Here is a 24,302-nt window from a genome sequence, read left to right as displayed (position 1 = left end):
AAGTACTTGCCTTTCCAGTCTTCTCCATGCTTCTGTAACTAGAGCTTCAACCAGTAGGTCATGGGTCTCAGTAGCACACCTCAATAAAATCAAGAGAAAATAATTTTCCATACATAAACATTTTTAAAGTATTAAAAACAATCATGCAAGTTAACAATTATAATGCAAAAGTGAACCTCAAGTTATTATACTCTTACACAGTCTTTATTTCTGGTCCATTCCCATTTCAGTATTTTGATTTCTTGATACGGTATAATAAACATCTACATTTTATCCCATGCCTCTCTCATTCTTTTATCTGTTCAATGCCTTCCACTGAACAATGAGAACATTCAACAATACATATTATTTTAAAAGTACACATAATATATATTACTTTTCTCTGATTAGAAAAATATTTTTATAGGAGAGTTTTGTAAAATAAAGAAAAACTTGAATAGGGTACTAAAACTTATTTATAGGTCTGTACTCATAAACAGCCACCATCATTAATCTGTAGCATTTTTGCTCCATTTGTCTTTTCTACACACATACGGAATATACATATTCCTTTTACAGTTTTTTTTTTTATTTTGTTAAAAGGTTTTATTTTTAAGTAATCTCTACATGCAATGTGAGGCTAAAACTCACAACCCCAAGATCGAGAGTCACATGCTCCACTGACTGAGCCAGCCAGGCACCTCACTTTTACACTTTTGTACCCTGCCCTTTTCAGCATTTGCCCATGACACTACATAGTGTTCAAAACAATTTTTAAACATGGTATATTATTCCATTAAATGAATATAGTATCATTTAAACATTCACCTACTATTAGAATTATAGTTTTTCAATATTATAAATAATGCTGGCATGAATATCAACGCACAATAATCTTAAATATGTACCCCAGGTTATTTTCTTTTTTTTTTTTTTGCATTTTATTTTATTTATTTATTTATTTATTTACACCCAAGTTAGTTTGTATATAATGCAATAATGATTTCAGGAGTAGATTCCACTGATTCATTCCCTCTGTATAACACCCAATGCTCATCCCAATAAGTGTCTTTCCTAATGCCCCTTACCCATTTAGCCCACCCCTGCACCCCCAACTCTTCCAGCGACCCTCAATTTGTTCTCTGTATTTAAGAGTCTCTTATGTCTTGTCCCTTCCTTGTTTTTATATTATTTTTGCTTCCCTTCCCTTACATTCATCTGTTTTGTATATTAAATTCCACATGTGAATGAAGTCATATGGTATTCGTCTTTCTCTGACTAATTTTGCTTAGCTTAATACCCTCTAGTTCCATCCATGTAGTTGCAAATGGCAAGATTTCATTCTTTTTGATTGCTGAGTAATACTCCATTGTATACATATTTATCACATCTTTATCCATTCATATCCCAGATTATTTTCTTAGAGATAAACTTTAGAAGCAAAATTCTTGGATCCAAGGGTATCTTTACAGTTCTTGATATACATTGTACCATCAGAACATATAAGAGTTCCTCCTCCAGTATAGCTTCATTAACCATGAATACTTTCTATATAACTAAACCACATACACTATATATTGTAGGTATAAAAATATCTTTTTAACCAATTTCAATATCTTTATAGCATTAAGCCTATATTAGTTTGTCTCCCAAAAATCAGAAACTTTCACGTTGAGTCATGAAGCAAAATTGAACTACATATTGCTTTTAAATTTTTTTTTTCAACGTTTTTTATTTATTTTTGGGACAGAGAGAGACAGAGCATGAACGGGGGAGGGGCAGAGAGAGGGAGACACAGAATCGGAAACAGGCTCCAGGCTCCAAGCCATCAGCCCAGAGCCTGACACGGGGCTCGAACTCACGGACCGTGAGATCATGACCTGGCTGAAGTCGGACGCTTAACCGACTGCGCCACCCAGGCGCCCCTACATATTGCTTTTAAAACCTGAAAACAAAATTATATTTTACTCTTGAATCCTTTCATAATTAAAATATGACTTAGGAGCAAAACACAGAAATATAGTTTTTAGGTAAATCATCACCAAGCAGCATTCCTCCATCTGCCTAACACACATGAGTCTTGTGAGGTGTTTAACACAACGTTTTGTGGTCTGGAAACTGCCCTCACTCAGAGATTTACAGTATACATTAACATATTAAAGCTTCTGAAGAGTCCTGCAATAAAGACTTGTTGAATTTTATTTTATTCATCGTTTTCCAAGCTGACATGACCACTGAGAAAGCAAAACAGGTATCTTGCCCATTATCATTACATACTCTCTTCATATACCTCAGAGAAGAAACTTTGCAACCACAGAAAGACCACCAAAAAAGGGAAGGCACTCTTCTTTTAGTCTAACACCACTCCCCCAAATAGGTAAAGCCCTAAGCCCCTTTCCTGTACAAGCGGACTTCCTAATAAAAACAACTGTATCTCTGCTTTGTGCAATGCTGACATCTATAGTTACTGATAGTCCTCACAGATTAGCCAATCAAGTGAGAAAACTTATTTTTCCATGAATGAGACTAAGAAACAGACTAATTGCAACTTCTGTGTGTGTGTATGTGTGTGTGTGTGTGTGTGTGTGTGTGTGTGTGTGTTTCCCTTATATACCTGCTGAATATTTTACTTAGAAAATCCAGTTCTTTTGAGGCTGGATTCCCTTGCAAATAATGTAAAATTTCTTTTCTTTTTTAATGTTTTCCCAGCTTTATTGAGCTACGACTAACAAGTAAAAATTGTATATATTTAGGTTGCACAACAGGATGTTTGATATTCATATATATTGTTAAATGATTACCACCATATATTGTTAAATGATCCTCTAAACATCTTAAAAATATTCAATGATCAGGAATACTATTTATAGGGAAAAAAAAAACCACATTGTTTTTCATTTTAAAGAGATTTTTAGAAAACTGATATATAATTATAAACTATAATCATTTCTATAAAATGTAAAAGTACATTACTTACTGTTGTGTGAGGTACAACACATTCACCAGGGTATCATCATTCATGAATTCCGTTTGACTTGTAGCTAAATTATGAAGAGTAATAAACTGGGGATGGTCTCTGACACACTCAACATTTTTTAAAAAGCTGGTCTTCTGCTTTTGAAACTGCCAAAGTATATTAAATGCACATTCCACCTGCTTTTCTGAAAGTATGGCTTTGCTTTTTTGAATAAGATCAAAGATTTGCCCTTCATCTGTACACTTAATCATTTCGGTAATTAGTGGTTTACAACTGCAGGATCGAAACTGAAACGCTCTCCAGGAGAATGGACAAACAGCTCTTAGGCGAAGCATATTTACAAACAATAAGTCTTTTTTTAAAAAGGTATTTTTTCATTTATGTCACAAATTTTCTTAGGTAGGAAGACTATTTGCAACAAGTAGTCAGGTGTAATATCCTGGTAAAAAGGTAACTATTTCTCCTTCATGTATTTTGCTTCCATTATGATAACTCCAAATCCCATTCCAAAATGCAGCTTCTGTAAAAGGATTGGTTTGACATGGATTAATACCAAATTAGTTCCAAAATTTAAATTAAAGTTACAAGGCTTTTTCTGCATTAACTCTAGTTAAGACTTTGTTCCTAGTCTGAAGCAAACAGCAGGATTTGGTCCAAAATTAAGTGTCCGGGAAAAGGGGCTTCTTTCTGCACTCCATTTTAAAAATGTTTGTTAAAGTTTACATATATATAGTTTTCAAATTTGACGACAGAAACAGAAGGGAAAAAAAATCCTACACTCAGAACCATCTTTTTAAACCAAAAGATTCAGGGTGCCTGGGTGGCCCAGTTGGTTGAGTGGTCAACTTTGGCTTCAGGTCATGATCTCAGGGTTTGTGGGTTTGAGTCTCACACTGTCAGCGCAGAGCCTGCTTTAGATCCAGTCTCCCTCTCTCTCTGCCCCTTCACCCCTCTAAAAATAAATAAACATTTAAAAATAAATAAATAAATAAATAAATAAATGGCTCAAACTGTTTGGAATAAATATGTCACCTTCAATATTTTTACAAGGAACAGCCATTAATTCAGAGTTATAAAATTTTATTTTATTTATTTATTTTAAATGTTTATTCATCTTTGAGAGAGAAAGAGTATGAGCAAGGGAGGGGCAATGGGGGCGGGGGAGCAGACAGAAGATCTGAATCTGAAGCCGGCTCTGCACTGACAACAGTGAGCCTGACGCAGGGCTGGAACTCACCATCCACGAGATGGTGACTTGAGCTGAAGTCTGACACTGAACCAACTGAGCCATCCAGGCACACCCAGAACTACCAAAAAAATTTTTTTTCATTTTTTTGGAAGGATAGTCTCTGGTATATTTACTTTCAGGATAATTGCTCCTTTCCTCTAGAACCCTAAAAGAACTCAAAGGGTTTGGTCCCTACTGACCTCAGATCAGTTTGAACCAAAAAGCAAGATGATTAAAGCTCCAATCAGGAAATAAGAAATGAAGTAATGTATCAAGACATGGTGAAGCAATATAAGAACCAAAGATAATTATGAAAAAGGATAATTTGTTTTAAAAATATACTGTAAATGTTTATATTTCTAATTGAGAAAGAACATTTAGAAAATCTGGGACTAAAATAATAGCATTTAACGTTTCTGCAACATTTCATAAAGGACTTTTAAAATATATCATCCTATTACATTTTCTCAATTAACCTGTCAGGTAGATATCATTTGCATTTTACAGATAAGGAAAGCTATTTGCAAAAAGGTTAAAAATCTACTCTAACTTGTGAAGCTGAGACAATCACTCTGTTCTTTGAATTCTTTCAACTTGGAACACCTCCTTACGTCAACAAACAAATACTAAAAGATTGCCTCTGAGTCTTGTCTATGGCTATGCTGTCTGTTCACAAGAAAAAACAAAAACAAGATAGAATTGGTATTTTATGATCATCAGTACAGCATCCTGGCCCACGCCAACCTGGGTCATACACATACACAAATAACCCTGTAGCAAAGGTATCTTCAAGATTCTCCCGCCTACCCACAACTGAAAATGGAAGCAGCTCAATGATTAGAATATAAAGGTGTCAAGTCCCCAGCTCTGCTCCCAGATAAATGACCTTGGGAAGTCACTTAACAAAAGGAGGGGCCTTAAGACGATGAGTGTAGGGGCCTGTGCAAATGACAAGCATCCTCCACGCCGGGCTCACAGTAACACAGAAGGAAAGAAAGTGATTTTTCCGCATCCCCGCCTAGGAGTGGGCTCACCCCTGCCCTCCTCTGAGCACTGGAAAATCCAATACCGGAAGGAGGCCTCTGTTCTCAGCCGAACCCTGCATCTCGGGCCCGAAAACATGCTGGGTGGAAGAAAATCTGCCGTAGCTACTACCTACCCAGCCCTGACTTGCAGGTTAAGTTCTTCCCTTAACAACCTCCAACTTTTCTGGAGGACCCCGGGGAAGGCTGCTTACAATGGCTTAGAAGCCAAGGCTATTATTCCTGGTCCCCAACAAGAAACGCAACAGGCTTGATTGTGTCATTCCCGCCCACGTCCTCCCATATCACATAGTTTTCCTCGAGAGACATCACCTCTCCTCTGACGGTGCCAGTCCCCAAACCAGGAAAAAATGCCGGGACATCGCAGCGTGCTCAGCGGAACGCACGTACTACATGCCCCAGAGGACGTAGCGGCGAGGCCAATGGAATGGACGTCGCTTACGCATTCACGAGGAATTCTGGTCATTGTAGTTCCACATTGAGAGACTGGGACGACACATCTTAAACTATAGAAGTTACGGGTCCTTTAGGTCAGTGTTCCTCAATCCAAGTTAAGGTTTTACCCCAGTCCATGGAAGACAGATTTTTTAATAATATATAATAAAATATTATTATTTAGAAAATGAAATTTGAAATGGTAAACATGGAAAAAACACATGTGGATTTTTGTTTCTTACTATATTCAGCATATATGAAATAACTGTCAAGTGGCTACAAAATAAACCCTTACTCTCAGTTTCTGCCCCTGTGTCATGGTGAGGCCAGTCTTTGGACCACACTTTTGTTTTTAATAACTTTATTGAGAAATAATTTACACAGTATGCAATTTACCCATTTAGTGTACAATTCAATACTTTTCTTAATTTAGGGTTGTGGAGCACCACCACAATTTATTTTAAAATAGTTTCGTAAGTCCAAAAAGAAACCGGGTAACCAATAGCAATCACTTCCTATCCCCCACCCCCAACACCCTAAGCAACTGCTAATGGCAGAGCACACTTTGAGTTGCACTGATTTAGGTTGTTTGGAACCAGATCAACTGATAACAAATTTGAAGACTGAGGTGTTCTTAACGCACAGAGTAGAAAAAGTTTCAGAACAAACGTCAGAAAAAACATAGGGATGAAACTGGGCATAACCTGTATCAATGCCCTTCAGTCAAAGACCTATATTTAAACAAAGTTGGGATTACTGACCAGTTGCAATGAAGCAGAACACACATCCCAAGGGGTGTCAAATTAAAAAGGTGTTAAAAAGAACTTATAGTATTCATCCCTGTGTTAAGTGATTTTGGCAAGGCTTAATGGAGCTTTTCTCTGGACTGGATGCTGTGAGGAAGCAGGAATAATTCTATTATTGGGTATCTAAATAAACTTTATCCATAGGGCAGGAAGAATGAAGTTAAAGCTGTGCTTGACAAACAGGGAGCAGTCACTCATAATAGCCAGGATACGTAGATGTTTGGTCATTTTTTGTGATTTGGACTATGTTCTTATTTGTTCTCAGTTTTGATATGATTATGTAATGGTCTTCTTTTGTCTTGATCCATCATAGCCAGACATTGGCCTTGTCTCATGTTGGTGTTCAACAGAATATGAAGGCTGAGCTATGAGGGCCAGACCAGCTCCTGGCAACAATAAGGCCTAAATGATAGTGTCAGGACAGTTAGTTCACGGCTGGGATGTGTTTGTCTCCTTCTCACGTTTGTGGAATTGTAAGGAGACTGGCCTAAGAAACAAATACCTGAAGCTTGCCTTTCTCTGGAATCTTGTTTATATAAGGAAAGGAAACATTTTATTTAGTCACTGTTAGCAACTTTTTTCCTTACTTGCAGTCTAGGGCATTCATAAAATATATATTTATGTATAAATCAAACCTGAGAACAAAATCAAGGTAATAATTTAAGTCCACGGTCATAAAATTGTATTGTAGCTAATGATTTAAATCATGAAGAAGCATCTTTTACAAGAGCTAACAAGTGGTTAACAAAGGGTAGCTCTTAATTTCCTCCTAGCAAATGTCAATGCCCTTCAGCCAAAAATCACAAGAAGCCTGTAGTTGAGGTTTATTACTTGTTGCAGCTAGCAAAAATGCACACAGCAGGGAGTCATTTAGCTGTGCAGTAAAAGAGTATTAGAAAGAACCTATTGTAGGATTCTTTGGTTGGGTAATTTTGGGGAGGGTCTACAGAAGGAAAGGTTCACTCTATCTTGGGTGCCATTAGGAAGTTGGGCAAGTCTATGATTGGGCATCTAATACATCTTAAGTATAAAGAAGGCAGACTAAAGTGGGGCTAAAGCTAAAATTGGTAAAGTGGCATTCACTCATTTAATGAGAGAGAAAGCTTTGGTATTTTCTGTGGCACAGTGACCTTGTCTGATGTCAAGGTTCTGTGAGATTGTTTATGTCCAACAGGAGGACAATATGCTTTGAGTTGTGTCAGATTAGTTTAAAATAACACTGAGGCTTCACAATGAGCATTAGGTCAGTTTCTCCAACATCAGAGCATCAGAGACTTTTGTTTGTTTATTTTGGTTTTTTTCCCCCTCACCAATTAACTTGAATGCTTTTTCTCCTGGGATAATTCCGCCAGTATATATATAAAAAAAGTGTTTATTGGATATAACACCAAAAGCACAGGCAAGAAGAGAAAAAACTAAGTAAATTGAACTTCATCAAAATTTAAGACTTTGGTGCATCAAAGAACACTATCAACAGAGTGAAAAGGCAACTCACAGAATGGGAGAAAATATTTGCAAATGATATCCCTGTTTTGAAGAACTCCTCTAAATTAGTGACAAAAAATGTTTTTTCAATGGGAAAAAGACTTGAATAGACTTTTCTCCATGGTCACATGAAAAAAAATGTTCAGCATCACTAATCATTAGGGAAATACAAATCAAACTACAATGAGAGACCACTTTGCACCCAATAGGTTAGCTATTATCAAAAAACCAGAAAATAACAAATGTTGGCAAGGATGTGGAGACACTGCACCCTTGCGTGTTACTTACTGGTGAGAATGTGAAATGGTGCAGCTGCTGTGGAAAACAGTATGGTGGTTCCTCAAAAAACTAAATAGAATTATCATGTAATCTACTAATTCTACTTCTGCATATATACTCAAAAGAATTGAAAGCAGGAACTTGAGCAGTTATTTGTACAGCATTGTTCATAGCAGCATTATTTATAACAGCCAAAATATGGAAGCAACCCAAGTGTCCATCAACAGATAAATAAAGAAAATATCATATACACATACAATGGGATTTTATTCAGCGTTAAAAAGAAAGGAAATTCTGACACATGCTACAACATGGATGAACCTTGAAGACCCTATGCTAAATGACATAGGCCAGACACAAAAGAACAAATATTGTATGATTCCATTTATATGAGGTACTTAGAGTAGTCAAATTCATAGAAACAGAAAGCAGAATAGTGGTTGCCTGGGGATAGGGGGAAAGGGCAATGAAGAGTTGTATAGAGCTACAGTTTTGCAAGACCAAGAGTTCTGAAGATTAGTTGCACAATGTGAATGTGGTTAACACAACCGAACAATATACTTAAAAATGCTTAAGATTGTAAATTTTATGTTATGTGTATTTTACTACACATTTTAAGTTTTTAAAAAAAAAAACCTAAGTTTTTTTATTTATTTAAGTAATCTCTACCCAACCCAACCCCCCCCCCCCCCCAACTAGGGGCTCAAACTCACAACTCCAAGATCAAGAATCACATGTTTCTCTGACTGAGCCATTCAGGAGCCCTTATTTTACTACAATTTTTAAAAAGGTATTCAATTAAAAAGGGAAGGGCAACCTCACTAGTAGTCAGGAAATTAAAAAATAAAATGATACCATTTTTTCACCCATTAAATTGGAAAAGATTGAAAACAATTTTCATCAGGGTAAACAGACATTTTCATTCAACTTTCAAGTATTACAACCTTTCAGGATACTAATCTGGTACTATATGCCACATTGAAAACTATATGTGTCCTGAGATGCACTTCTGGCCATCTTTCCTGCAGCTTTATAAGCATCAATATTTTAAGGATATAAGGATATATGTAAAAGGATGTTTATTACAATATTGTTTGTCTTAACCCAAACTTGCAACAACTGAAATGTCTAATAGGAGAATGGCTGGATAAATTATGGTATATCTATACTATGGAAGGTTATATAGATATCAGAAAAAATGTTCATAATATATTTTATGCAAACAAAAGCAATTTAAGAGTAATATGTGTGATGGAATCTTTTTTTGAGAGAGAGAGAAAGAGAGAGAATGCACACATGTGAGTGGGAGAGGGGCAGATGGAGAGGGAGAGAGTGAATCTTTTTTTTTCTTAATTTTTTTTCATGTTTATTTTTGAGAGAGAAAGAAACAGAGTGTGAGTGGGGGAGGGGCAGAGAGAGAGAGGGAGACACAGAATCTGAAGCAGGCTCCAAGCTCTGAGCTGTCAGCACAGAGCCGAACATGGGGCTCAAACTCACAGACCGCAAGATCATGACCTGAACCAAAGTTGGACGCTTAGCAACCCAGGTGCCCCAACAGACACAGAGAATGAGAGAGAGAGAGAGAGAGAGAGAGAGAGAGTCTTAAGCAGGCTCCATGCTCAGCATGGAGCCCAATTCAGGGCTTGCTCTCACACCCTGAGATCATGACTTGAGCCAAAATCAAGAGTTGACACTTAACTGACTGAGCCACCCAAGAATCCCCGGGATCTCATCTTTGTTGAAAGAAGGGAGAGAAAGTTCTTAAGTTAATACAGGAATAGAAAAGAAAATCACTGGATACTTCAAGGGAAAGGAATTGGAAAGGATTAGGGGCAATTATTTTTAAATCTCTATAGAATGTTCAAAATTTTACAATAACTTTTATTACTGTGAAATATATGTGACAACAAGCATGCTTCTTTTAAACAATATAATCAAATTGCTCACAGTTTTTAAAATTAATTAATTAATTTAGAGAGAGAGAGAGAGAGACAGCAGGGGAGGGGCAGAAAGAGGGAGAGACAATCCCAAGGAGGCTTTGCAATGTCAGCAGAGAGCCTGATGCACAGCAAAACCTCACAAACCATGAGATCATGACCTGAGCCAAAATCAAGAGCCAGATGCTTTACTCACTGAGGCACCCAGGCACCCCAACAAGCATGCGTTTTTAAAAAGTCTAACATATTATTGGTGATATAGAAGAAAATTAGAACAATTAATTTGTTGTCTTTCTATGGATAGAAACAAAAATTTTCATTATTGTAAAATAAGGCAAGTTGAGGCACCTGGCTGGCTCAGTCAGTGGAGCATGTGACTCTTGAGCTTGGGGTGGTAAGTTTGAGCCCCACGTTGGGTGTAGACATTGTTTAAAAATAAAATCTTTTTAAAAATTTAAAAAAATAAATAATGGTAAATTAATTGTAGTAGCCAAGCCCACCAACTTCCCTTCTTTTGGTATCAGACTCTATTCCTCACACTACAAAAACTGAAATGATGTAGGCTAAGCCAAATCTCGTAATTCACACCCATGTCCTAGTAGATGGGTAATGCTATCTGCTGTGATAAATAAAGCCAAATGTCAGTGGTTTAACACATTAGTTTGACTTCTCAACCATATCACATTCCAATGTGAATATCCCTGGTCAGTGGAGGACTTTTCTCTATTCAGAGATTCAGGGAGCTATGCTTCTTTTATAATCCCCCAGGGCCTTAAAACTCTCTGGATCTAGCTGACATAAATAGGAAGAAAGGACATGGAGAAGATATAGTACTTTTGGAAACATCTTGGCCTAAATGTAACATACATAATTTTCACTTACTTTCCACTGATGAAAAGTATTCACATATCTTTACTTAGATGTAAGAGGACAGCTAAAAAAATAAAATAAAAAGTAGGCACGTCAGACACTTCCCAGTGTCACACCCCTCACTATGTAACTGCAAGTACAACTTTTGGGGTCTGTCACTGTAATGCTAATCAAAGACTTCCCTGGCATTGTATAATTGGAGCTGGCAAGGACTTAGATTATTAAGATGTGAGGTAACTTCTTCAGGCTAGAGAATGAAGCCAAAACACAGGTAAGTCAAATAAGACAAGAGACAAGTTCCATAATATTCCATCTATTCTTTCTTCTCTGTATTAGTTATCCATTGCTGCTGTAATAAATCTCCCAAAACTTAGTGACTTAAAACAACATTTATCACCCCACAGTTTCTGTGGGCCAGAAATTCAAAAGTAGCTTAGTTGAGTGGTTCTGGCTCACAGTTTCCTACATGATTTAAGTCAGATATCAACAAGGACTACAGTCATCTGAAGTCTTGACTGACTGACTGAAGTCTTGATTGCTTCCATAGGGCTCACTCACATGGCTGCTGGCAAGAGACTTCAGTTCCTCTCTGACTTTTGCCGGGAAGCCAGTTTCTTGCCACAGAGGCCTCTCCATTGTCTGCTTGAGCATCTTCATGACATGGCAGTTGATTTCCCCTTGAATGAGTGATCCAAGAGACACAGCAAAGAGGAAATCAAAATGCCTTTTATGACCTGGTCTCCAAAATCACACTGTCACTCTGCCTTTTACTATTCATTAAAAGATAGTCACATTAGAGAATTTATAGACATATTTTAAAACCACCACACTGTGCAGCAGTTTTGTTTCACAAAGCAATACATTCCCAATTTTACCTAAGCTAGCTGAAGCTGGTTTTCTTTTATTTGCAAATGAGAGTGCTCACCAATACTGGAATCATAAGGCATATACAGTAAGTATTATTGGGGTGCCTGGGTGGCTCAGTCGGTCAAGTGTCCGACTTTGGCTCAGGTCATGATCTCACAGTTTGTGAGTTCGAGCCCTGCATCGGGCTCTGTGCTGACAGCTCAGAGCCTGGAGCCTGCTTCAGATTCTGTGTCCCCCTCTCTGTCTGCCCCTCCCCTGATCGTGTTTTTTTCTCTCTCTCTCTCTCAAAAATAAACAAACATTAAAAAAAAATAATAAAATAAAATCTTAAATAAAAGAATATTGTACAACCATTTCAGAAAACTCTTTGGCAGTATCTTCCAAAACTTATCCTATCCATACCCTAAGATCTAGCAATTCCATTCCTGGGTATATTTCCAACATATTATATGAAATATATATGCTCGAAATACTAGATACAAGAACGTTCATAGAAACTTTATTCATAATCGCTAAAACCTGAAAACACAAATACCCATCTAAAGTAGAAGACATAAATAAATTGTGCAATACCCATTGGGATGGTTAATTTTGTGTCAACCTGATTGGGCCAAAGGCTACCTAGATTAAACATTTAGTTACAGGTGTTATCAGCTAGGATGTTTCTGGATGAGATTAGCATTTGAATTGGTGAACTGCTGCTCTCCCGCAAGCAATAAACGCAATGCCTTAAAACAGGGGCAGATGCAGAGGGAGGTTGTCCTCTCAGTTTCACAGCTATTAAAATTGGTCAAGACCCTTACATGTACCACTTGCCCAACTGTAGCTGATAATTTACCTAACCTAAATGAGTGAAAAATGTAAATGATCGTAACTTACCCTTCTTTCTATACATTAACAAAATCTAAATCCCTTTAGCTAGCTCCTTTTAAAACTCACTTACCCCATGTTCCCACAGGGATTGCCACTAGCCCTTCCCCCCAAATACCAGAGGCATTGCTTTTCAACCTAATCTAGGGACGCTTGCCTCTGAAAATAATTTTTAAAACAATATATGTCCTATTTTCTTTTCTTTTTTTTTTTTTTTAATGTTTTTATTTATTTTTGAGACAGAGAGAGACAGAGCATGAGCAGGGGAGGGGCAAAGAGAGAGGGAGACACAGAATCTGAAGCAGGCTCCAGGCTCCGAGCTGTCAGCCCAGAGCCTGACGGGGGGCTCGAACTCACAGAATGTGAGATCATGACCTGAGCCGAAGTCGGACGCTTAACCGACTGAGCCACCCAGGCGCCCCAATATATGTCCTATTTTCCTAGAAAGTCCTGGATTTGGAGTTAAAGATTTGTTTCGGTATTTAGGAACAGTGTGTTTGGGGAGGAAGCACTTACCCTCCCTGAGCCTCGATTTCCTTATCTGTAAAACAAGCATTAATAACCTATAACATGGTGTTGCTGTGAGAACTTAAAAAAAGAAAGAACATCAATGCCCTATGTAATTTCCTTTATTCCTCAACTAGAGCTTTGTTCGTTTCTGTTTTTTTTTTTTTTTTTTTTTCAACTTGTGTCATAGTGTTAACTGGAAGCTGAAGTAGAATCTCCCTAAAGACTGGGCTTACTTCCCAATACTCTTGACAGAGGATGAATGTTTACTAGATGAAGCATTTCAATTCACGAAGCACATGGCAATCTGACGGTTGCAAACATTCCCAATCAACTCACACGACAAAGATTAAGTTACCTATGAACTAGGTATTTGACAGGAACCAACATCCTAGAATTACCAGGGAGGGCCTACGTGACGCAAGCAAAGAGAACACCAGGAGATGCGGCCAACCAACGGTGACGTACTTCCGGCGCGACGCTTTCTCTCCACGCCAGGACTGGATTGTGGGGGAGGGAGGCGGTTAGTGGGCTTTAGCGCCTTTTCTGGCGGCGGTAGATTTGAAGCGCTTTTAAAGGACCGGACCCGAGAAGTGAAGACTACTGGAGCAGGTAGGTGGCGCGAGGCCCGTATTTTTTCGGTGGCGTCCTTTGCAGCAGTCCCGGAGTACGAGAGCGGGAAGGGCCCGAGGAGAGGGGCGGAGCCGACGCGTTAGGCCCGGGCGAGTCAACTACCTTCCCCTCGAGGTATCTGGGCTATCTGGTTCCCGAACTAGTCCCCCAAGAACCGTGGCGCTGGCTCCGCAGCTGTTGCAGCTGGACCAGGCCTCCAGCCGTGCCTCCGGGGCCTGAGAAACGGTCCTCCCCCTGCCAGCCCCCGCCCTCTCCACTTGGGCGCACACCTCCCTCCCTGACGCATTTTGCCGCACAAGCTGTAATATGGCGGCAGCAACGGCGGCCTGAACTCTAGGGAGCGAGGGTGATTTTTGATGCTTCAAAATCGTAAGTCTGATCGCTAATGCGGGGTAGGTGGGAGGTTTGGTGGGGAAGGGGTAACCTGATGTCCTGTCAGGTTAGGATTGGAGAGTGGCGGGCGAGGAACCTGGATCACAGGGGTTAAGATTAGACTGAAAACAGGCTTTCCTCCACTCCGACCTTTTCGTCTTACGGACGGCGGCTGTCGTGCATACTTAAGTGATACAGGCCTCCTAGTTAAGCATTTTACTTAAACTGAAATCCAGGCTCTTCGCTTTTCATCCCAGGGCTGTCTAAAGTTCGCCCACGTTTCCAAGGACCTGTGAGCAGCGCAGGCATTTTAGGAGAAGATAATTACTCTTTAGGAGGAAGGCGATGCCTTCAGAGCTCCATATGCCTTGGAAGTGTGCGAATTTGGCTCATCTTTAGTCTTTTAAGGAGCTAAGTCGAGCTCTGCGGGAATGGAGAACTCTCAGTCATTTTGGAAATGTTGTAAAAGCACCATTTTGTGCATTAATCTAATTTATTCTCACACCAGTACTTTCTGTTCAGAACCAAGCTTTTGCAGAGTGATGACAAATACGTCCAAGAAACAAATGTTTTGGACGTTTGGGGGTCCATTAACTTTTAGTGGCTAAAACCAGATGGAGCGGAAAGCATGTGAGCGTGTGTCCGTACGTAGTCCCATTTGGGAAAGAAGGAAAAAAAACGCCAGTAATTTGCGGATTCGTAAAGATGATGGGTGAGGGGGTGGGTGTGTGAACGTTTTTGAAATAGTGCTGTAAAATCCAGAAAAAGGCACAGATATCTAGAATGGCTGCTTTTCTCATAATATATATATATTTTTTTGGTACCCGAAAAGTTACGGTTCTAGCATTTCCCCCCTTGTTATGTTAACCATTTTAGATGGGGTTCTTTTATTATTATTATTATTATTATTTTAATTTTGTCTTTGTTTATTTTTGAAGGAGAGAGACAGTTTGAGTGGGGGAGGGGCAGAGAGAGAGAGAGAGGGAGGTAGAGGTAGAGGTAGACGTAGACACAGAATCTGAAGCAGGCTCCAGGCTCTGAGCCGTCAGCACAGAGCCCGAAGGGGGCTCGAACTCATAAATCTTGAGATCCTGACCTGAGCCTAAGTCGGCGCTCAACTGACTGAGCCACCCAGGCGCCCCTAGATGGGATTATTTCTGTCTTAGTTCATTTTTACATCGTTTGACGTTTTCTTTTTTATTCAGGATTATAGGTGCCCTGAAATCCTAATGGGTCTTGTAGTAGGATTCTGTGGGGTTATTTTGTTTTGTTTTGTTTTGGGGTTGTTGTTTTTTTTAACTGTGTTTGCTTTTTAAGGTTTTTTTGTCTTTGCAGGCTGTTGTCAGGGTTGCCTCCCCCTGCTGTCAGGAGTGTACAAGTATGCAAGCTTCCTAGGTTAGAAAATTTGAATTTGTTTCTGGCTCAACCATCTTTCTGAACCTCAGTTTCTTCATCTGTAAGATACTTTGATTTCAGGCTTTCATCAGCTGTGGGCTTCAAAAATAAATAATCAGGTTTGTTAAAATTCTGTGTAAAATTGGCTTTCAGTAATAACTCAGTGGTTCTATGAGTGATACATTACATTTATTGTGACTTTTTAAAGATCTTTCATTTTTGGTACTTGTTATTGTGGTCTTGCAGTATCAGTGGTCTCTGGGTAAGGTTTTTGTCCTTTTGATACTTTGCGTATTTTATTTTATTATTATTTTTTTTAATATTTATTTATTTTGAGGGATGGGACACAGCATGAGTTGGGGAGGGGCAGAGAGATAGGTGAGAGAGAATCCCAGGCAGGCTTCATGCCATCAGCACAGAGCCAGATGTGGGGCTTGAACTCACAAAATCGTGAGATCATTACCTGAGTCGAGAGCAAGACTTGGATGCTTAACCAACTGACCACCCAGGCGCCCCACATTTTGTGTATTTTAAATGAGATTTTCTGTCAGGCAACTTACATTCTACATGCAAAGAAAAATTGGTGGTGTGAACGAGCTCTAGTAGTTAACAGAACACCATCAACAATTAATTCTTCCAGTGTTGCTCTTTTAAGAAACAGACGTTGATGTTTTCCCCTTATTTTTTTTACTAATAGGATATTTCAATAGAATTATAATTTGTTACTTAGTTTTAGTGTTCTAAGGTATTAAGGTGTCTAACTTGTCATGTATTAGGAATCCATAGATAATTAATTCAAGTGATTTGAAAAGTTTGTTGCAGATCTGCTACAGTGTGTTATTGCACATTTTTGGCTTTAATATTAGCACCAAGCTTTAGTTTTTAGATTTAGGTGTCAGTGGTTTTGCCCTAGTTTAATTCATATGCTATCTCTGTAAAAACTCTTTTTTTTATTTCCGTGGGGCAAATCTTGCATCTTGAAATTTACTGCAGGCAGTATTGTAAATACTCAGAGAAAACTTCTGTAACTGGGACTGTACTTTCAGTACCAGGCAGGAAATCTTTTGTGGTGGCTTAAAATGATCACCAACTTCTTTGTAAAATGTAACTACGTCATACTTACTTATAAATATAGGCATCAATTTTTTTAATATAAAATGTTATTTTTAAAACATGATTCCTTAAGTCATTGATTTTTTTTAAAATGAATGAAGCCTCTTTATGTATTAAGCTACTATTCATTGTATATAAACTTTAGTTTAAGATTTATTTGTAATTACGTCATTGCATTATGGTCATAAGATAGAATTTAAAATTAAATAAGCTGTTAGCTGGAATATCTGTGAATAAGCTAGTTTCTACAGTGAAGCTGTAAAGTACTTAACTAGAAAACTCTTGCTGTTTTCAACTTATGACCTTGAGCCAGTCACTTCAGCTCTCTAGTCATGTCAAATCCATAAAATCAGATTGGACCAGATTAAGCTTCCTTCAAACTTCTAAAGTCTGTAATTTATATAGGAATTACCAGATTGGCTAACATGTTGTTGTTATATGGTGTAGGTATATTTCTGGAGGCAGTGGTATACATTTATCATTGTAAGAACTTAAATAATTGCAGGTGCAGCATTAAGAATATTAGCAGAGATTTCCCAGTTAGTATATGCTTTTTTAGTTTGGTACTGACATAGCTGTACTATATTTTTATGCTCTCAGGTTGTATGTTTGGAAAGCATATAATATCCTATTTAACACTGAACTTGGCAACATTACAGCTTTTCTCTTTTTATGTTTTCTAAAGAATTTCAGAAGTGCCTATACACTGTTAATCATATTTCTACCAGCACAGTGGTTTGTGACTGTCAAAGACACTAAGGGAGGGGGCACTATGGAAGATCACAGGTGCCTTTCCTGATGCCTCAGAATATTAACTTGTTTGTACTTAGTTTGCTAGCACTATGGTACTCATAAATGTATTAAAATGTTTTTGAAGCAATCTATTTTCATTTCTCCTTTGATCTCTGAACTACACAGGGTAAAGAGGCTAGTCTGAATGTCAGATTGCCTTTTTTGAAAGTAATCTATGAGATCTGCTATACTTGTAATTAGTTTAATGCAATATGCTTTTAGAAGTGGAAATCTTGTGTGAAAATTGTTACCTGTGTTATTAAACTTAAGCAGGTAAGAACTTTCCATCTTTATTTCTTAGTTCTGAACTGAAGATGCTCCTTGTGGATTCTGTTTTTTAAAAAATAAAAGAAACATTTTATTAGTAAAATGCAGCTCTGTTAGGCAGATTGAGGGAATAAGTTCTGTTTCAGTATGGAATAGATTCAGGGGATGGTTACTGGTAGGCTCTGGGAGAATTTACTGACTACAGATAGATATTAGCTATACTCCATGTGAGAAGCGGTACATTTAGGGGGTACAATACATTTGAAGCAGAACCTGGTTTTGCTCATGTCTTGATTAACTCATATTCTTTGCATTTGATAATGTAGTCCTGGACCAGGCCCTATGCATGGTGTTGAAGATACAAGAATTTTGAGTTCGAGGACTTTACAGACAAGTTTATGACAAGGAGAATAAGATTCAACAAAGGAGGATCATTTAAGTTTTAGAGAGTCAGGGTGAAGTTCCCAGGAAGGATACTCTGGGCTATTTGAATCTTGTAAGGACACAGGAATTAGCCAAGGGAATCAGAAAGGGCAAAGACCTGTTAATCTTATAGTTTTAAAAGATTTACTGTCTACCTTTTGAAGAGTTATTATTTTACTGACTCCCTGGTACTGTATGAAACTTAAATTTTTTGAATGTCATAAAGTCACTGCATTATTTATTGCCTAATTGCAAATACCATGTCCTTTACCATATATATTTAGTGATTAGCTGCTTATGTCCTTGTCCTGCCCCTTTGCCCATCCTTCATGTTATGTTAAGATGGCTATCAAAATTGTTTTAGGTACGAAACTACAAGATTAAACTTTTTAACATATGAATTTGTAACTTCTCTGATATTTTTATGAACTATATTTGTTTCAGAAGTTTACACATCCTAGCATTTAATATTTTAAAATATTTACATGATATGTTAGTGATATACAAAACTAAGATATTGTTGGTAAACACTTAAAACAACATTGTAATTCCCTCTGTTTAGAAAAAAGAATATACATAACATTTAAAAACTTATAGCTGCCAGGATTTTATCCATTTTTTATATGTTCTGATTTTTTTTCAGTAAGCCTGTCAACTTTATTGTTTAAAAGTATTTTCATTATGAAAAGAGTAGATGAGATTTCTGAAGGAGTCAGGCAGGTGAAGTGACTTCAAGACGTCAAATAGATAATAAATGGTAACAGCTAATAGGCTATAGTTGGAGGCAGACCATGTTTATTGCTGTACAAGAATGGGACACGTTTTTGTTTTTCAAGAAAAATTAGTATCTGGATTTTATGGAAATAGCTGCAACTCTTTTGGGTTAAACAAATTTGCAACAAAGCAGGCTACTATTCTGAAAGCTTTCATTATATACTGTTAGGAAATTCATGAATTATTTTATTGAAAATTGCATAGACTTTGGGGCGCCTGGGTGGCTCAGTCGGTTAAGCATCTGACTTCAGCTCAGGTCACGATCTCACGGTCCGCGAGTTCAAGCCCCGCGTTGGGCTCTGGGCTGATGGCTCAGAGCCTGGAGCCTGCTTCCGATTCTGTGTCTCCCTCTCTCTCTGCCCCTCCCCCATTCATGCTCTGTCTCTCTCTGTCTCAAAAATAAATAAACGTTAAAAAAAAAAAATTAAAAAAAAAAAGAAAATTGCATAGACTTGATTTTTCCCTGAATTGTATTTTTGATACCTCTCAGCATTGTTTTCCCTTTATTTTTTCTTGAGAAAATGAAAAGTTAATCAGATGTTTGTCTCATGTTAGATTTTAAGTATTATTGAGTAACACCAGGAAATCATAATTCTAGAGGAAATACTATGTATTATATTTCTGATTAGGTAAAATCTGATTTCAGTAATATTAGAGATATAGTGTTTAGCCATCTTTTTTGTCATCATTGTTCTCATTAGGTATATTTGTTCTTCATTAGCTATAACAGAAGAGCATTTATGTACTCAATATCTGTAGTGCTTTTAATAGTTTGCTGGCTTTCATCTTTCTTGAATTTAAGGCATATTTGATTTGTTAGTTTAGGAAAACTAATTTTAATCTATTTCTAAGAATGAAAAGTATCCTTATATGGTGTAACCTAAATATATAACCACTTACAGACATGTACATTATGACAACCTAATGTCCAACACAACTATTGAGTAAATTAAAAAATATTCATATGATAGACTATTACACTATGAAAATGCAATTTTTAAAAATATAACAGGGAACAAATGTTGAAGGAAAAAAGATACGTGTACACGCATTAACACATTTTCTTCATTCATTCATCAGTGGACACTTAGGTTGTTTCCATGTCTTGGCTTTTGTAAATAATGCTGCATAATTTATAATCAGTGTCAATATTTTGGTGTAAATCCGATCTTCTTTCAGTTATGTTGAGATGTAATTGACATAGTATATAAGTTTAAAATGTACAGCATATGACTTACATATATTGGAAAATGATTACCACAGTAAGTTTTGTTAACATCTATCATCTGATATAGATGCAAGAAAAACCTTTTTTTTTTCCTGTGATGAGAATTTTAAGGGTTAGTGCTCTTAGTAGCTTTCTAATATACCATATAGCAGTAAGTTAACTGTAGCCATCATGTTTTTCATTACATCCCCAGTATTATAACTGGAAGTTTGCATCTTTCTATCTTCATTCAGTTCCCCCACCCACTTTCCCCCAGCTCTGGTAACTAGAAATCTGGTTTGTTTTTCCATGAGTTTGGGCAGGGTGTGTGTGTATGCATACATTTTAAAATTTACCTTTTTTTCCCTTAGAGTCTACATATAAGTGAGATCCTACAGTGTTTGTCTTTCTCTGTCTGACTGACTTCATTTAGCTTAATGTATCTAGGTCCACGTTGTTGCAAATTGCAAGATTTCCTTTTTTTTTTTTTAAATGGATGAATAGTATTCCATTGTATATGTACATTTTATATATATATATTTTTTTTTTTTTTTAATGTTTATTTTGAGAGAGAGAAAGAGAGTGCGCATGCACTGAGTGTGGAGGGACAGAGAGAGAGGGAGACACAGAATCTGATACCAACTCCAGGCTCTGAGCTGTCAGCACAGAGCGTGACGTGGAGCTTGAACTCACAGACTGCAAGATCATGACCTGAGCCAAAGTTGGATGCTTAACCAACTGAGCCACCTAGGCGCCCCTCATTTCCTTTTTTTGATGTACATCTGTTATGTGTAAAATTGGGATCTTTACTAACTTGATTTTTTCACCTGATACATTATGTGTATCCTCTCATTCATGAGTAGTCGTTGATAATTTTTCTCTTTCCACATACGTTCATGTGGTATAAAATTGGAAAGGTAGAGAAGGTTGGTTGAACAGTAAAAAAATCTTACCCATCTTCCCCAGCTACCTATTTCCTCTCCCACCAATAGCCTCTGTATTAGACAAGCAAACATATATATATATATTTTTACTTTTCTGAAAAATACACAAAGAAAGCATTCCAAACATATCTCTGTATTTTTTTTTAATTTTTTTTTTAACGTTTATTTGTTTTTGAGACAGAGAGAGACAGCGTGAACGGGGGAGGGTCAGGGAGAGGGAGACACAGAATCCGAAACGGGCTCCAGGCTCTGAGCTGTCAGCACAGAGCCCGACGCGGGGCTTGAACTCACGGACCGTGAGATCATGACCTGAGCCCAAGTCGGCTGCTCAACCGACTGAGCCACCCAGGCGCCCCTGTATTTTTTTTTTTTTAAGTCAACAAAATGTCTTGGAGAGAAAAGTACATAAACTGCTTCCTCATTCTTTTTTATAGCCTTTTATAGCCTTGTACATTGTATGGATATAATATGATTTATGTAATCTACTCTCTGGACATTTAGATTTACAGCCTCTTAACTTCTGAAACAATGGCTGCCTTGAACAACTTTATATGAACTTTATTTTGCAAATGTGTGGGATATGTATAAAATAAATTTCTAAAGTGGGTTACTGAGTCGGGGTGCATTCAGTGCACTTGTAATATTGTATGTTGTCAAACTGGCAAAGGATTGTATCCATTTGCCCCTTTACTATTGGCAACAATGTACGAGAAGGTCAATATTGTTTGTTAGTCTGGTAAGTGAAAAAAGTTATTTTAACCTGTAAGAAGATTTCCTATGGCTAGATGAATACCATTCATTTCATGAATCATTTATTTAACCAATTTTTTTTCTTTTCTATGTTTTGTTTATTTTTGAGAGAGAGGGAAACACAGATTCTGAAGCAGGCTCCAGGCTCTGAGCTGTCAGCATAGAGCCCAACGAGGGGCTTGAACCCAGGAGTCCTGAGATCATGACCCGAGCCGAGGCTGAAGTTGGACGCTGAGCCACCCAGATGCCCCCCAATTTCTTTTTTTTTAATGTTTATTTATTTAAAATTTTTTAATGTTTTTATTTATTTTTGAGACAGAGAGAGACAGAGCATGAGCAGGGGAGGGGCAGAGAGAGAGGGAGACACAGAATCCGAAGCAGGCTCCAGGCTCTGAGCTGTCAGCACAGAGCCTGATGTGAGGCTCGAACTCACGAACCAGGAGTGCATGACCTGAGTCAAAGTCAGACGCTTAACAGACTGAGCCACCCAGGCGCCCCAGTGTTTATTTATTTTAGAGAGTGCAGGAGTGTGCCTGAGTGTGGGAGGGGCAGAGAGAGAGAAGGATAGAGGATCCCAAGTGGGCTGTGTGCTGACAGCAGAGCACCTGACATGCCAGAACACACAAACCGTGAGATCATGACCTGAGCCAAAGTCGGACATCTAACCAACTGAGCCACTCAAGCGCCCCCTACCCATTTTGTATTACCGTACAACTTGTTTGTTTTTTATTTTACCATTGCAAAAAGCACTTCAATGACCACATATGAGGGTTTTTTTTAAGGGAAAAGGTAGATTTGGGGGGGGGGGGTTAGTTTTTTTCGTTTTTTTTTTAGTAAACATGGGCTTGAACTCACGACCCCAAGATCAAGAGTCGCGTGCACTTCTGACTGAGCCAGCCAGGTGCTCTGAATTTTTTTATACTTAGAATCCTTTTAACCATACAGTATTGGTATCTTTTTTCATTTAACATTTTTTCCATGTTATATTTTTAAAAATTGCATTTTCATAGGCAGTATAATAGTCTATCATATGAATATTTCTTTATTCAACAGTTGTGCTGGACATTAGGTTGTTTTTAATTATTATTAAACCAAAATCAACAATATTTCATTTAAAATGGTTACCTTCACAGAGATGCCAAGATACTGATTACTAAAGTGTTAAAGGTTACAATGAATATGAGTATATTCAAAGTTGTTGGTCTGTAATGCCAAGTTGCTTAGCAAAATCATTTGTGTGGTTTATATTTTTAATTTTACTTTTTTAAAATTATGTTTCCTTGTGTGGTTTTTGTGCTTTTAATTGTTTGCTGCGTGGACCCTGTGGTATTAGTTCCCACAGGTTGGGGCAGAAGGACAGTGAGAGAGGTTTTTTGGTTGTCAGGTGTGCTGATACAAATAGGGCCACAGGTGATTAATATTCTTGCAGTGAGTTAGGATGGTCGTAGTCAGTGAAGAATTGTCCTAGTGCCCCCATTCCTAAGCACTGTTCTATAGTAAAAAGTTAACATGTTTGTTGAAAATATTTCCCCCTTTTTTTTTACTTTTTTAATTTTCTTCTGACAAATAGAAATAATAAATTTTTTTCATGAAGTCAAATCTATTTATCTTCATTATTTATTTCATTGTTCACGAACCTGAGAAATTATTTAATATCCAGCGTTTAGATAAATATTCACATGTATCATTCCTAGTTTCCATGGGGTGAGGGGCACACAGTTTTGTGAAAAAGAAAAGTAATTTCCCAAGATCTTCTAGAGTTAAATGCAAACAACAGTAATAATCATGGAAGTAAGACACTTAAAAAATACATGAATACTTTGAGTGGTCTTTTGAAGAGTTTCTTTTACAGGTCTCTATTGTTGTAGAAAACTTGGAAAATGAAGAGGCTGAGAAAACCTTATGTGACCCTTTCATTTAAGGATAGGCTGTTAGTATTATCGTGTATTTCCTACTGTTTTATTTTATTATACAGATATATTTTTTTATTTAAAAATTTTTTTATTTTAAATTGGGAAACTACATGAATATATTCTCACTGCAAAAATTCAAGTCTCACATTTAAAGCTAAAAACTACTGGGGTGCCTGGGTGGCTCAGCTGGTTGAGCGACCGACTTCAGCTCAGGTCATGATCTCAGGGTTTGTGAGTTCGAGCCCCGCGTCGGGCTCTGTGCTGACAGCTCAGAGCCTGGAGCCTGCTTCGGACTCTGTGTCTCCCTCTCTCTCTGCACCTCCCCCGCTCATGTTCTGTCTCTCTGTCTCAGAAATAAACATTAAAAAAAGTAGTAAAGCTAAGGACTACCATTGACTTCCATTCCTACTCTTAGTCCCCTCTGATAGAGGACTGT

At 37.7% G+C, this 24,302-nt stretch overlaps 2 protein-coding genes across 8 annotated transcripts in view; one reads left to right on the top strand and one right to left on the bottom strand.

The window, feature by feature from the left end:
- The window catches only part of FASTKD1 (FAST kinase domains 1), a 49,464-nt gene extending 43,832 nt beyond the window's left edge, over window positions 1-5,632 (bottom strand). For all 4 annotated transcript variants that reach the window (XM_058714756.1, XM_058714772.1, XM_058714782.1 and 1 more), the window contains exons 1-3: window positions 5,540-5,632; window positions 2,957-3,476; window positions 11-79 (exon numbers count right to left, since the gene is read on the bottom strand). In XM_058714756.1, coding sequence (XP_058570739.1) covers window positions 11-79; window positions 2,957-3,291 — 404 coding nt within the window. In that variant the 5' untranslated portion in view covers window positions 3,292-3,476; window positions 5,540-5,632. The remainder of the gene's footprint in view (window positions 1-10; window positions 80-2,956; window positions 3,477-5,539) is intronic.
- Window positions 5,633-13,739: 8,107 nt separating this feature from the next.
- Window positions 13,740-24,302, top strand: part of PPIG (peptidylprolyl isomerase G) — a 46,338-nt gene continuing 35,775 nt past the window's right edge. Inside the window, exons 1-2 of one of the 4 annotated variants that reach the window (XM_058714661.1) lie at window positions 13,746-13,895; window positions 15,624-15,683. The gene's annotated coding sequence lies outside the window, so the exon portion shown is untranslated. Of the gene's footprint in view, window positions 13,896-14,003; window positions 14,286-15,623; window positions 15,684-24,302 lie in introns of those variants that run through there. The other 3 variants (XM_058714671.1, XM_058714645.1, XM_058714651.1) reach the window with 3 other exon arrangements.

The sequence above is a fragment of the Neofelis nebulosa genome, chromosome 2 (genome assembly GCF_028018385.1).
Source record: "Neofelis nebulosa isolate mNeoNeb1 chromosome 2, mNeoNeb1.pri, whole genome shotgun sequence".
Classification (NCBI taxonomy): domain Eukaryota; kingdom Metazoa; phylum Chordata; class Mammalia; order Carnivora; family Felidae; genus Neofelis; species Neofelis nebulosa.
Note: the sequence above shows the minus strand (reverse complement) of the source record. Positions and strands in the feature narration are given on the sequence as shown.